The sequence below is a fragment of the Paramisgurnus dabryanus genome, chromosome 19, assembly GCF_030506205.2.
Source record: "Paramisgurnus dabryanus chromosome 19, PD_genome_1.1, whole genome shotgun sequence".
Lineage (NCBI taxonomy): Eukaryota > Metazoa > Chordata > Actinopteri > Cypriniformes > Cobitidae > Paramisgurnus > Paramisgurnus dabryanus.
The window spans coordinates 10,431,001-10,443,490 of NC_133355.1; the positions used below are offsets into that span (position 1 = coordinate 10,431,001).

Below are 12,490 nucleotides of genomic sequence, written 5' to 3' on the forward strand. Positions count from 1 at the left end.
TAAATACAAAACAAACAAACACCTCAGTCTCAGATGCATCATATGTCAGAGGAGTAGATGGGACTCCACCCCACATCAGTGTGAAACTCTCCAGACTGGCCTTCCCTTTTACCCGCTCAGTAACTGTGATGTTTACATCTGGCCCCATGGTCCAATACTGAAGATCCTCAAAGTCACCTGAGATTATAGCCAGATTATTTGTTTATTTTCCCCAAAAATGTACTATTGGCAACCCAATAGCTGTCACAGCCCAGCCAAAATGTTAATGAATGAAACAAACAAAAAAATACTGTGACATGTAGAGGGTTAAAAACCATTGTTACTGTGGTATAGATCTGATACAGATGCTCTCATAAAAATCAGTTAGGGCAGGGGCTCTTAAACGTTTTGGGCCAGGCACCCCTTATGGAGAAACATTTCCAAGGACCCCGGCTATAATTGTACTGGGCTGCGTTCCCCGAAACCTTCTTAGCTCTACGTCGTTCTTAAGTTGTACCTTAAGCTGTACCTTATCGTTAATACGTGTTTCCCGAAACGTTCTTAGTTACGTATTCCTTCTGTAAGTCATACTTTCGGAAGGTTGTTTTGGAGCACTCTTAGCTATAGATCGTTTCAGCAGAAACAACATAAACAAGCGGCTGTCGCGGTCCGCACGTAACTTCCGGTAAACTCCGTTAAGAATAAATAACAACAAAGTTCTTTAAACGTAGTTTATTTATATAACAAGCAAAAAAACAACACATAGATTACCTAGGAAACCAAAACATTTGTTATTTTCGACGAGGCATTCGTTCAAGAGATCAGGGCCCGGTTCCCCAAAACGTTCTTATCGCTAAGTAGTTCTTAACCTATTCCTTAACCTCTCTCTTAACTCTATGGCACGATTCCCAAAACGTTCGTACGCTAAGTATATCTTCTGTAAGTCACACTTTCGTAAGGTTGGTCTGGACCATTCGTAAGCTCTCTCTTAGCGTTGTTTGAGCGCAAAACGCTATTGCCGCTGTCTTTAGAAATCAGCGCAGCGCAGTACAATTCAAACTATGGTATGCTGACAATGATTTTATGTTATGGACATTTTTAAGACTTATAATAAAATATGTTTGCAATGGATACAGGACTACCTGTATTTATGCAGTTGACTTTATTTGGTATCAGAACTAATGAATCAAAGACGGCGCCGGTGTTTGTTCCTCATTGAAGTCTGTTCCCTCTATGTTTATAGCGTTTTCATCACGTTACATTTATAATTTATTTAGAAAGATTAAAGATTTCAATTGGTTGTACTAAAAAGCAATAATATCATGTATTCTATTATACAATTTATTAAATATTTCATATTTGACAGTTTTATGTCTTTTAACATATAGCCTGTCATTTTCTTCTTTTCTCTACTGTTTGTTTTAAAACTGTTATGTTTCCAAACATAATAAATATATATTATACATATAATATGATTCATACTGTAAAAATAATTGACTTACAATCAAGAACAGTCAAGATACATTTCATAAATGCACACATATACATCTCAGTAGCCATTAAAACTTTCAATGTATATAAAGAATAAACGTATCATGTGATAAAAATGCTATAAAAACACTATACACTAAAAGGAAACATATCAGACTTCCACACAACACCGGCCGCGTAACTGTTTAATCCATGCCAATTTTTTTATTCGTCAACCCTTAAACCTTTTGACATTTTGCCTGACGTGGCTAAATAAAAAAACCGCCTTCCAAGACAACTCATTATGGAGCTGCTAGATCTTCTCAGACCATATTCTCTATCTAACTAGGTTGCTTTTTATTGAAAACATTAATGGTAAGCAATACCGCATTAAACAGAAATACTGCAGCTGCTTGCCTATCAATTCTGATTGTTAAGTACCTTAACATTCGTATAAAAGTGTATTACATATTTTTTTAAAGTCAAAACCCATGTCAAGAAGCGGCACAAGTGGCACAACGGGATAAGGAGGGTGGATAAATAGCGAGGGATACCCTGTTCGTCTACCCGTATTACTGACAATTTGATAATTTAATTAATAGTTTATATTTTACGGATAACTTAAACTATGTTAAAATAAATGTGACTGGAATAATTTGAGTAATGTTCCATTTGTATATAACGTGTTGTCTTTCTTAACGTCGTAATGCACCTTCGCGTGAAGTGGAAAATCGATCCCTGAGTGATCGATCGCAAATAATTCAGCACCTTTACTTGGGACAGCGCCATTGTACGTCGTACTTAGAGGCAGCGTGTTAAGAAGCTTCCTAAGAGACACTTCGGGGAACACACTTAGGAACATCAACAACTTTGGTAAGATATATCTTTTTGAGTCTTCTTAGCACGCTAAGAGTGAACGTTATCGGGGAACCGGGCCCAGTTTAGTAACTAGTCAGGGCCCGGTTCCCCAAAACGTTCTTATCGCTAAGTAGTTCTTAACCTATTCCTTAACCTCTCTCTTAACTCTATGGCATGATTCCCAAAACGTTCGTACGCTAAGTATATCTTCTGTAAGTCACACTTTCGTAAGGTTGGTCTGGACCATTCGTAAGCTCTCTCTTAGCGTTGTTTGAGCGCAAAACGCTATCGTCGCAGTCTTTAGAAATCAGCGCAGCGCAGTGCAAGTCAAACTATGGTATGCTGACAATGATTTTATGTTATGGACATTTTTAAGACTTATAATAAAATATGTTTGCAATGGATACAGGACTATTTATGCAGTTGACTTTATTTGGTATCAGAACCAATGAATCAAAGACGGCGCCGGTGTTTGTTCCTCATTGAAGTCTGTTCCCTATATGTTTATAGCGTTTTCATCACGTTACATTTATAATTTATTTAGAAAGATTAAAGATTTCAATTGGTTATACTAAAAAGCAATAATATCATGTATTCTATTATACAATTTATTAAATATTTCATATGTGACAGTTTTATGTCTTTTAACATAGCCTGTCTTTTTCTTTTCTTTTTTCTCTACTGTTTGTTTTAAAACTGTTATGTTTCCAAACATAATAAATATATATTATACATATAATATGATTCATACTGTAAAAATAAATGACTTAAAATCAAGAACAGTCAAGATACATTACATAAATGCACACATATACATCTCAGTAGCCATTAAAACTTTCAATGTATATAAATAATAAACGTATAATGTGATAAAAATGCTATAAAAACACTACACTAAAGGGAAACATAGGGGAAACAGACTTCCACACAACACCGGCCGCGTAACTGTTAAGTCCATGCCAATTTATTTATTCGTCAACCCTTAAACCTTTTGACATTTTGCCTGACGAGGCTAAATAAAAAAATCGCCTTCCAAGACAACTCATTATGGAGCTGCTTGATCTTCTCAGACCATATTCTCTACCTAGGTTGCTTTTTATTGAAAACATTAATGGTAAGCAATAGCCTACCGCATTAAACAGAAATACTGCAATCAATTCTGATTGTTAAGTACCTTAACAGTCGTATAAAAGTGTATTACATATTTTTTTAAAGTCAAAACCTATGTCAAGAAGCGGCACAAGTGGCACAACGGGATAAGGAGGGTGGATAAAGAGCGAGGGATACCCGGTTTGTCTACCCGTATTACTGACAATTTGATCATTTAATTAATAGTCTATATTTTACGGATAACTTAAACTATGTTAAAATAAATGTGACTGGAATAATTTGAGTAATGTTCCATTTGTATATAACATGTTGTCTGTCTTAACGTCGTAATGCACCTTCGCGTGAAGTGGAAAATCGATCCCTGAGTGATCGATCGCAAATAATTCAGCACCTTCACTTGGGACAGCGCCATTGTACGTCGTTCTTAGAGGCAGCGTGTTAAGAAGCTTCTTAAGAGACACTTCGGGGAACACACTTAGGAACATCAACAACTTTGGTAAGATATATCTTTTTGAGTCTTCTTAGCACGCTAAGAGTGAACGTTATCGGGGAACCGGGCCCAGATCATTAAAAAAACGAAACCGGAAGTAAGGTTCGGATCCAGACGTGTATCACGTGCGTCCGATGAAACCGTCTATACCTTATCCCACTTGACTCCGCTAGGGGCCATCACTGTGATAAAAGCTTACATTGCAGTCTGTGATATATAAATATATATTATGATTGCTTTAGATTTTAGCTTTGATTAGATTTAATGTGGAACATTTGTTGACCTATACAAGCAGTAGATAATCAAGTGGAGCAGTTTCTTTTGAGTGTTTATAAAGAATATGACATGCAGTTGCCTCAAAGTTAGAAAACATTAAAAAACTTCGATGCAAAGTCGACTTAACATCAATAATAATATTAAGGAATATCAACAATTATGATTTCATGATGAATGTGCTCCCATGGCATGCGATTTTTACTTGATTTGTTTTATTGCAGCTAAAATAGCCGGTAAAGTAAAGATTTAACGGATATGAAATGCACAAATGAAATGGTAAGATTCGTTGTATTGCTGCCTGCCATAGTTTCACCAACTCCTCCACCCAAAATCTTTTTTTTTTATAGTTTCTTAAGCCTGTAATAATAGTCCGCAGCTGATGTTTATTTGGAAAAAAGTAATTTTTCTTTTTTACAGATATTTAGTTATATTATATAACAAATCAAGTAAAAATCGCATGCCATGGGAGCACATTCATCACGAAATCATAATTGTTGATATTCCTTAATATTATTATTGATGTTAAGTCGACTTTGCATCGAAGTTTTTTAATGTTTTCTAACTTTGAGGCAACTGCATGCCATATTCTTTAATAAACACTCAAAAGAAACTGCTCCACTTGATTATCTACTGCTTGTATAGGTCAACAAATGTTCCACATTAAATCTAATCAAAGCTAAAATCTAAAGCAATCATAATATATATTTATATATCACATAATATATATTTTTATGTTGTATTTAAGGTAAACAGACAGGCGCGGCTCCAGAAATGCGTCCATTAAGTGTTATCCGCATTGTAAACGCGCTGCTTGCGCATCCAGTGTCCAAGCACAAGAAATGCGTGATCTAATGAACAACAGTTTGTTAAATATTTTAGGTGTAATGCACAGACAACCCAGGTGACTTGCATGACCCACCTTTGCCTGTGCAACGCATTTATTGGGAACCCCTAATATAAATTATCCTTTAAAGTAAAGGAATAATGGATGCATTGGAGCAGTGTATGCATGATACTTTTGGACATGAAGTTGCGGGTTTTGCACGCGTTTGATATAAAATAAAATATACAATGTTTATATTTAGTTGTTTGCAGTTTGAAATATTTTTACAAGATATTCCTAATAAATTTAACTTGAACTATTTCTGAAATGTTTCTTTAATAAATAACACCGCTATCTCATAACGCATCTAAGTACCTATTACATAAAGTGAATAATTGATTGTCGAGCGATCGATATCAACCTATTCAGCACCATCGCCATGGACAGCACCTGGTAACGTCGTTCGTAAGAAAGTATACCTTAAGAAACCCGCTAAGGTACAGTTCGGGAAACACGCCTAGAAAAGGTATACCTGTAGTTAAGGTTTAACTTAAGAGTCTTCGTAGCGCGCTAAGAGACAACGTTATCGGGAAACGCTGCCCTGGGCCGGGTTTCCCGATAACGATTGATCTTAGCACTTAAGAGCGCTTTCTACGAGCTACTTAACGAACACTCGTTGTTCATTTACGTGCGTTTCCCAAAGATGCACGTTAAACGATCGCTCGCAGCTGGGTTTTAAGTGCTACTTACGAGTCGTTATCCCTTTGTCAAGTGCTGAAATGTCACATTTAGAATGACTGGAATTTGTTGCAGAAGCTTGTTTAGGCTAATGATCTTCAGCTGATGTGCACTAACTTTTTGTTATCATATTTTTCATTATTGTTTAAACAATTATTTGTTTAAAACTATTACAATGTTTTAATAATTTGTGCATAATGAAATATTCTTTTCCGTATTTAGTTAGGACTCGTCCCACTGCGAAATGCCTTCTGCATTTTATGTATAGTTTAGATTATTATTATCAGTTTTTTATTATCTATGTTTATTTATTATTAGGGATTATTGCATTGTACCGTACATATTTATTTGCTCTCCTTAATCAGATGCCATTTCTTTTGAAAACAGTTATTTTTACTGTAGATTAATTAGAAGCAATTGGTAGGAACCATTTATCAATTCGCTAGTACCAACTTTTACCAAAATTTACCAAATATGTTTTCCTTCTTTATTAATTTATGTTTAGTCATTTAAATTTTATTTATCATTTTAATTTTAAATATATTATATTAAAGTAATTTAAACAAATAAACAAAGAAGAACCCAATAAATCAATATAGATTTAAAACATTACATTATCGTCATTGCTGGAGTGCAATTTGCTGGTTCTCCTGCAGGTGACCTTGTAACTCTGTTGTCTTACGATGCACTTATGAATGAACGATTACTCCAGAGCACTCGTAGATCTACGATGATTTTCAAGTGCTACTTAAGTTACGAAGCTTTTGGGAAACGGCCCGTAATTTTAAGATGATTCGTACGATCGTTTTTACGATCAACTTAGCCTTACGATGCTTTTGGGAAACCCGGCCCTGGATATTAAGAATATGCTTCAAACTATTTGTACTGTATTTTCTGTCAACCAAAATACTTCAGATCTGTTTTTCATTGAACAACAACACATTACAACTAAATGTGTTTCTTAACTCAATGGGTGGTTTCCCGGACAGGGCTTAAAGAAAAACACCACCTTTTTTCATTTTACTATGTTCTTATCTCAACTTAGACAAATTAATACATCCCTATCTTTTTTCAATGCCTGCACTTAGTGTTTGTACAGCGCGTTGTGAATGTGTTAGCATTTAGCCTAGCCCCATTCATTCCTTAGGATCCAAACAGGGATGAATTTAGAAGCCACCTTACATGCTTCCCCATTTAAAGACTGTTACATGAGTAGTTACACGAGTAAGTATGGTGGCACAAAATAAACCATGGCAATTTTTTAAGCGAATAAAAAATTTGAACTATATTGTATGGTGGAAGAGCACCTAGTTTGCAGCACTTTGACTTTGGCACGCATTAACATCATCACTCCTGACTACTCCCCCTCTCGCTCAAACTTCCATATTACTGCACGCCGATGTTGAAGTGCTGCAAACGAAGTGCTCTTCCGCCATACAATAAAAAAATGCCACATTTTAATTTGTGCCACCATACTTACTTGTGTAACAACTCATGTAACAGTCTTTAAATAGAGAAAACATAGAAGTGTTTGGTGGCTTCTACATTTATCCCTGTTTGGATCCTTAGGAATGAATGGGGCTAGGCTAAATGATAACGACGCCCTGCACAAAGATTAAGAGCACGCATTGAAAAAAGATAGGTATGTATTAATTCGTATTAGTTGAGGTACTGTAAGAACATAGTAAAATATAAAAAAACGTTGGTGTTTTCCTTTAAGTATAATACTCGACTAAAATGCATGTGAACTGAAAACAGTTTGCACTGACATATTAAAACATATCAGTGCCATATCAGTGCTATCTGTAATGTTTATTTTGTATTTGGTAAAAAAATACTTAAATGTCCTAATATTAGGCTACTAAGTACTAGTTTTGGATTACAATGGTGTTGTGATGTCACAATTATCTGATGGTCTACATACAGTATGTATTTACATTTATTTTTAATAATACAGCACCATTTCACAATTTATAGCAAATTATTTCAGGGACACCCAGGCTATGGAATGCAGACCACCAGGGGTCACTGGACCCCACTTTGAGAATCCAAAAGTTTATGATACTTCTTGTCCAACAACATTTTTTTCTATTAAACACATTTAGACTTCAAAAATCATAAGTTGTGTTCATCTGTAAAGATTAAAGGGCGTTTTGCAGGTAAAATTTTTCAACGAATTTGTGCAATTTGCTTGTTAATAATAAACATTTAAACTGTTATCCATTGTATTTTATGTTGTTGAGTATCACAAAACCCGAAAAAGTATGAAAAAGTACAGCGGTTTGCAATGATTCTCCTTTCCCCCACAACGCACTGTATGACGTCACGCTGGGGAGAGAATTTACCAAAGCAGCCTTGAGAGCATTGAGAATGACTATAGAAAGACGAGTAAAGTACAGTTCTGATAGCGCAGATTATTTACAGAGATAGATAGATAGATAGATAGATAGATAGATAGATAGATAGATAGATAGATAGATAGATAGATAGATAGATAGATAGATAGATAGATAGATAGATAGATAGACAGATAGATAGATAGACAGATAGACAGATAGATAGACAGACAGATGGATAGGCTAGTATAGAGAGATAGGCAGACAGCCAGATAGCATAACGTTAGCATATCTTCGTGTAGAAAGTAAACAAACAATTAACATACTCGTGCATGCTGGCTTGAGGGGGTCCATGATCCTGCCTGAAGTGGGTGTAACTTTTATGCGATCTTCAGCACAAACGGTTTTGGCTCTAATCCTGGAAGGTGAGTGAAGCACGTCACATCTGTTCGCGGGGACCAGCGACCCAAACGCACTCACTTTCTTACAGCCAGTAGTGGAATGGCAATCGAGAGAGTCGGGACTTTCCCGGTGGGTCGATCTGATAATAGTTATACGTTTCGAGTTAACAACACCGTCTGGCGGCGTGATGTGCGCCGGTTCCCGCAGCCCGCTGTGCGCCGGTTCCCGCAGCCCGCTGGTCAAAGTGCAGCCTCTCTGCTCAACAAAGTATATGAAAGTGCTCAACCTGTTCGGCAGGTCCAAACATGTACAGGATTTATAAAAATACGGTGATCAATGAGCGGTTCCTCCTCAAATGGCATAGTCTGTCGTGATGTAAAAAGCCGCCGAACGCCTGTTTATTACAGTATGTATGCGGTCGGATCCGAGTGTGCTGCTGACTGCTGCTGCGTATAAAATGATCGTGTGATTCGTTATAATCACATAAACAATATAACAAAGCATCCTTTTATTTCACAAAACAATATATTTGAGATATTATTTGATAGACTAGTAAGTGTGGATTAAGGATGTTTAAAAATCTCTAGCCTGGTGGTCAGGACATGAATGGATCAAATCAGCAGATTTGCGAAGTTTTATTTATCTCCACATATATCATAAATAATAATTAGCATGGTAACTTTGCAGTATAACACATTATATATTTCCTACGATGTATATATGATTTCCAAATTATATACGTAAGTATTAAACAGCAATAAATGTCTCATCTATCTCTATGGCTCTGGCTGAGTCTTTCTCCACTTCTCCCCAACGTGACGTCATCGCAGAATTGCGTTAAAATAACCGTTAATACCAAAAACGTAAAAAAAGTGGTCTTTAAGACCATTTTTGAGACATTTTAAAAATTATACACATATCTTGAGTGATTTATGTACCCATTAATCGACAGTGGTGGTTAACCTGCAACACGCACTTTAACTTGTTGGACAAAAAGTGCAAATGTTAAACACGGAGCTAGTCCAAAAGTCTATGGGAAAATTAATTAGCTTTCTGGCGACAGAACCATTGTCTGCTAACCCAACTAACTTCTGGGTTGGCCTGCAAAAATATGTCATCCCTGCACTATTAAGGACTTATATTAAATAGATCACATTTCGTTGTGATGTTAGTTTAGTTCACCTCTGTTTGAGTTGAATGTCACATTGTAAAGTGTCTCTGTGCTCAGTTCTTGCTTTGTGACTGTAACAGTGTCTGGTTCAATCGTCCACAAATCATTCAGAGCGGTCTGTAACTCCAACGCTGATGCACTGACTGGAATCTTCCCTGCAATAACGAAACAATATCAGTAAACAACACATCAAACAAATAAACAAGCAAAAATATTGTACATATTGTATAGGCTAAACTTAAAAGATTATGAATTTGAGAAACAAAAATAAGCATCAAAATAAAGTAGAACTAAAAATTAGATTTTTTGTTTCATCTGTGAGGGGGTCTGAGAGGTCTAAGAGGTACAGTAATGCACCTGTTTTCTGATCTCCATATCCCAGAAAGTAGTATGTGTTGTCACAGAAGCCTGTTGAAAAGCAGTCACTTCTGATTCTCAAAGTTTGCACCTCTTGGACGGCGCTCACTGGTGTCCATCCCTCGAAGCTAATCATCTATAAAAATAAAGAATTTAACAAAAACACATACTGCATAGTTATATATAAAGAATTAAGATGCAAAATGAGATAATGATTGTAATCAGATGCTCTCGACACGTACTATACTTTCATCAAATAACCCCTAATCCCTCCCTCAGGCCAAGCACAAATAGCGTTTAAAAAATGCTAATTAACAAGAATTCATGCCAGACAAAATTAGTGGGTTTTGCACCTGAGCTCTTCGTAAAGTACCATTTATTAAATTATATTTATATAGCCCATACCATAGTTCATATTTGAGTCTTCTTTTTACAGTTCTTGCATAAGCAGTGCCAGTTATGAATTTCAAAACACTATCAACTTTTACCTAAAGTGCTTCTGTATGCTCTCTTACCTGTTTCTCAGGTAAAACATCATAGCTGGCATTTATTTGCTGTTTCTCATTGATGGCTTCTTTAGTCTGTTGGTTGGTGAAAGTACTGATCTCTTTGAAAAAGCCCACGTCAACTGAAGCTTCATAATTATACTTCTGCACTAGAACCTCAATGTAGTATCTGCAGTAATACATAACAAAAAAAGTAAAGCGACAGAGAATATTTTACAAATTAGAATGTGATTGTCACATTTGATATTATATTGTAGAAAACATCAACAGCTTATCCCTATATGTTGCATTTTAATTTCACCAGATTTTCAGGAGTGATTTGAATGCTTTGAAAACAACTTACGGTTTTCCCTTCTTTAAACGCATGATCTCTGACTTCTGGGAGGTATAGTCATAGAAACTGTATGTAGTGTTATCATGATATGCAATCCTGACCTGGAACAAAAGTATATATCAAACTTACAAAATTTTTTATTTGATTACAAATCTATACAGTTACAATGTACACAACTGTGTATAATGATTCTTTATCAATTTACTTATATTTAATTGATTTTAGTGTAATTAACATACTTTATCCTGTGAAAGACCTGTCAGGCTGAAATATAGCATGCACCGATAGTCTCCTTTGATTAGGAAATAGTAGTTGTCTGTTTCCATCGGAACAAAGAAACCGCTCAATCGAGCCACAAAGTTATTCATTTCAGCAGGAAACACATAGGACAGAGAATCCACCCACTGTACAGAATAATCTGACATGCTGGCATTATAGTCCAAAACGTCCTCTAGATCAATGGGATCACTGTTATTCCACATTTCCATTTGTAATCCTCTGCTGCCTGCAAACACAACAGTTTAACGGTTTATTGAACCATATAGGAGCAATTTAAGTAATAAAAAATATGTCTACATCTTTATATAAACATGATAGTGTGTGAACAAAAGTTTGGAGTGAATGTATGTTTATATGTTTATGTATATTTACGGTCATATGTTTACGTACACAATGCAGATTGTTGAAAATGTTGAACATTTAAGAAAAAAAATTCTGTAGTTTAAGGTTTTTATTTTAATACTGACATGGGGCTTATACCATTGAGGGTCTTTACATTTTCACACACTTGTAATACTGATGTAATGCAGTCAGAAGGTACCCAAAATCCAAGGCACTAGCTAAAACACATTTTGTACAAGCCTGGTTGAGGTGTGTCCGACGCCCCAAAACTACCCGTAATTGTGGCCCAAGAGATTTTGGTCATAATAGATAGCATGACATTTGGAGAGTGACACATTGATCAGATCTTCAAAGTGTGTTATTAGGTGATAAAGAGAAATTTGACAGAATGGGACGTCACCATTCTGAGATTAGACTTAAGGTTCTCACCTGGAAAAACTGTCATGTTAGTCCTTTCATAGCCAGGAGTCAAACAGACTATCTTCTCATCTGATACATTCTGAATCCGACACTCTTTACCTGAGGATAGTAAAACACCTAATGTTAATAAGATGGATTAAATATTTGTGATTATTTTAAAAGGGTCTTATTATGCTTTTTATCTGCCACTTTAAAACAAATGATCCATGACAAAAATAAAACAATGTCAATCATTGGACTATCATCACTGTTCTGTGCGCTTCAGCTCGCACTGTATCGAGCAGACCCGGGGCCTCATTTACTGGATAAAGCGTGCATGACAGAACTTGAATTTTTGATTTTATCGATTACTTGTTGCAGTCCGAATACATTAACAACTGATATAACTGATTAGGTTTACCTCCCACTAAAACTACAGCTGGCAGGTTAGTCTTGTCAAAGTAGCGTCCCTGAACGGTCAATGATGTGCCACCCAACACGCTGCCCTCAGATGGAGAAACTCCTGTCACCTCTAAAAAGAGGAGCACATTATTTAAAAAACAACAAGTCAGGATTTGCAGGGAATTAAAGTCTGTATTGATTAAGAAAATAAATCTATA

General features: G+C 35.9%; 1 protein-coding gene across 1 annotated transcript in view; it reads right to left on the reverse strand.

Annotated features, from left to right (window-relative positions):
• Positions 1-12,490, reverse strand: part of LOC135773562 (fibrocystin-L-like) — a 63,587-nt gene that overhangs the window by 40,241 nt on the left and 10,856 nt on the right. Inside the window, exons 10-17 of the mRNA XM_065283225.2 lie at positions 12,292-12,402; positions 11,901-11,990; positions 11,090-11,355; positions 10,860-10,951; positions 10,526-10,685; positions 10,011-10,146; positions 9,665-9,808; positions 23-177 (exon numbers count right to left, since the gene is read on the reverse strand). Of these exons, the coding sequence (XP_065139297.2) occupies positions 23-177; positions 9,665-9,808; positions 10,011-10,146; positions 10,526-10,685; positions 10,860-10,951; positions 11,090-11,355; positions 11,901-11,990; positions 12,292-12,402 (1,154 nt within the window). The remainder of the gene's footprint in view (positions 1-22; positions 178-9,664; positions 9,809-10,010; positions 10,147-10,525; positions 10,686-10,859; positions 10,952-11,089; positions 11,356-11,900; positions 11,991-12,291; positions 12,403-12,490) is intronic.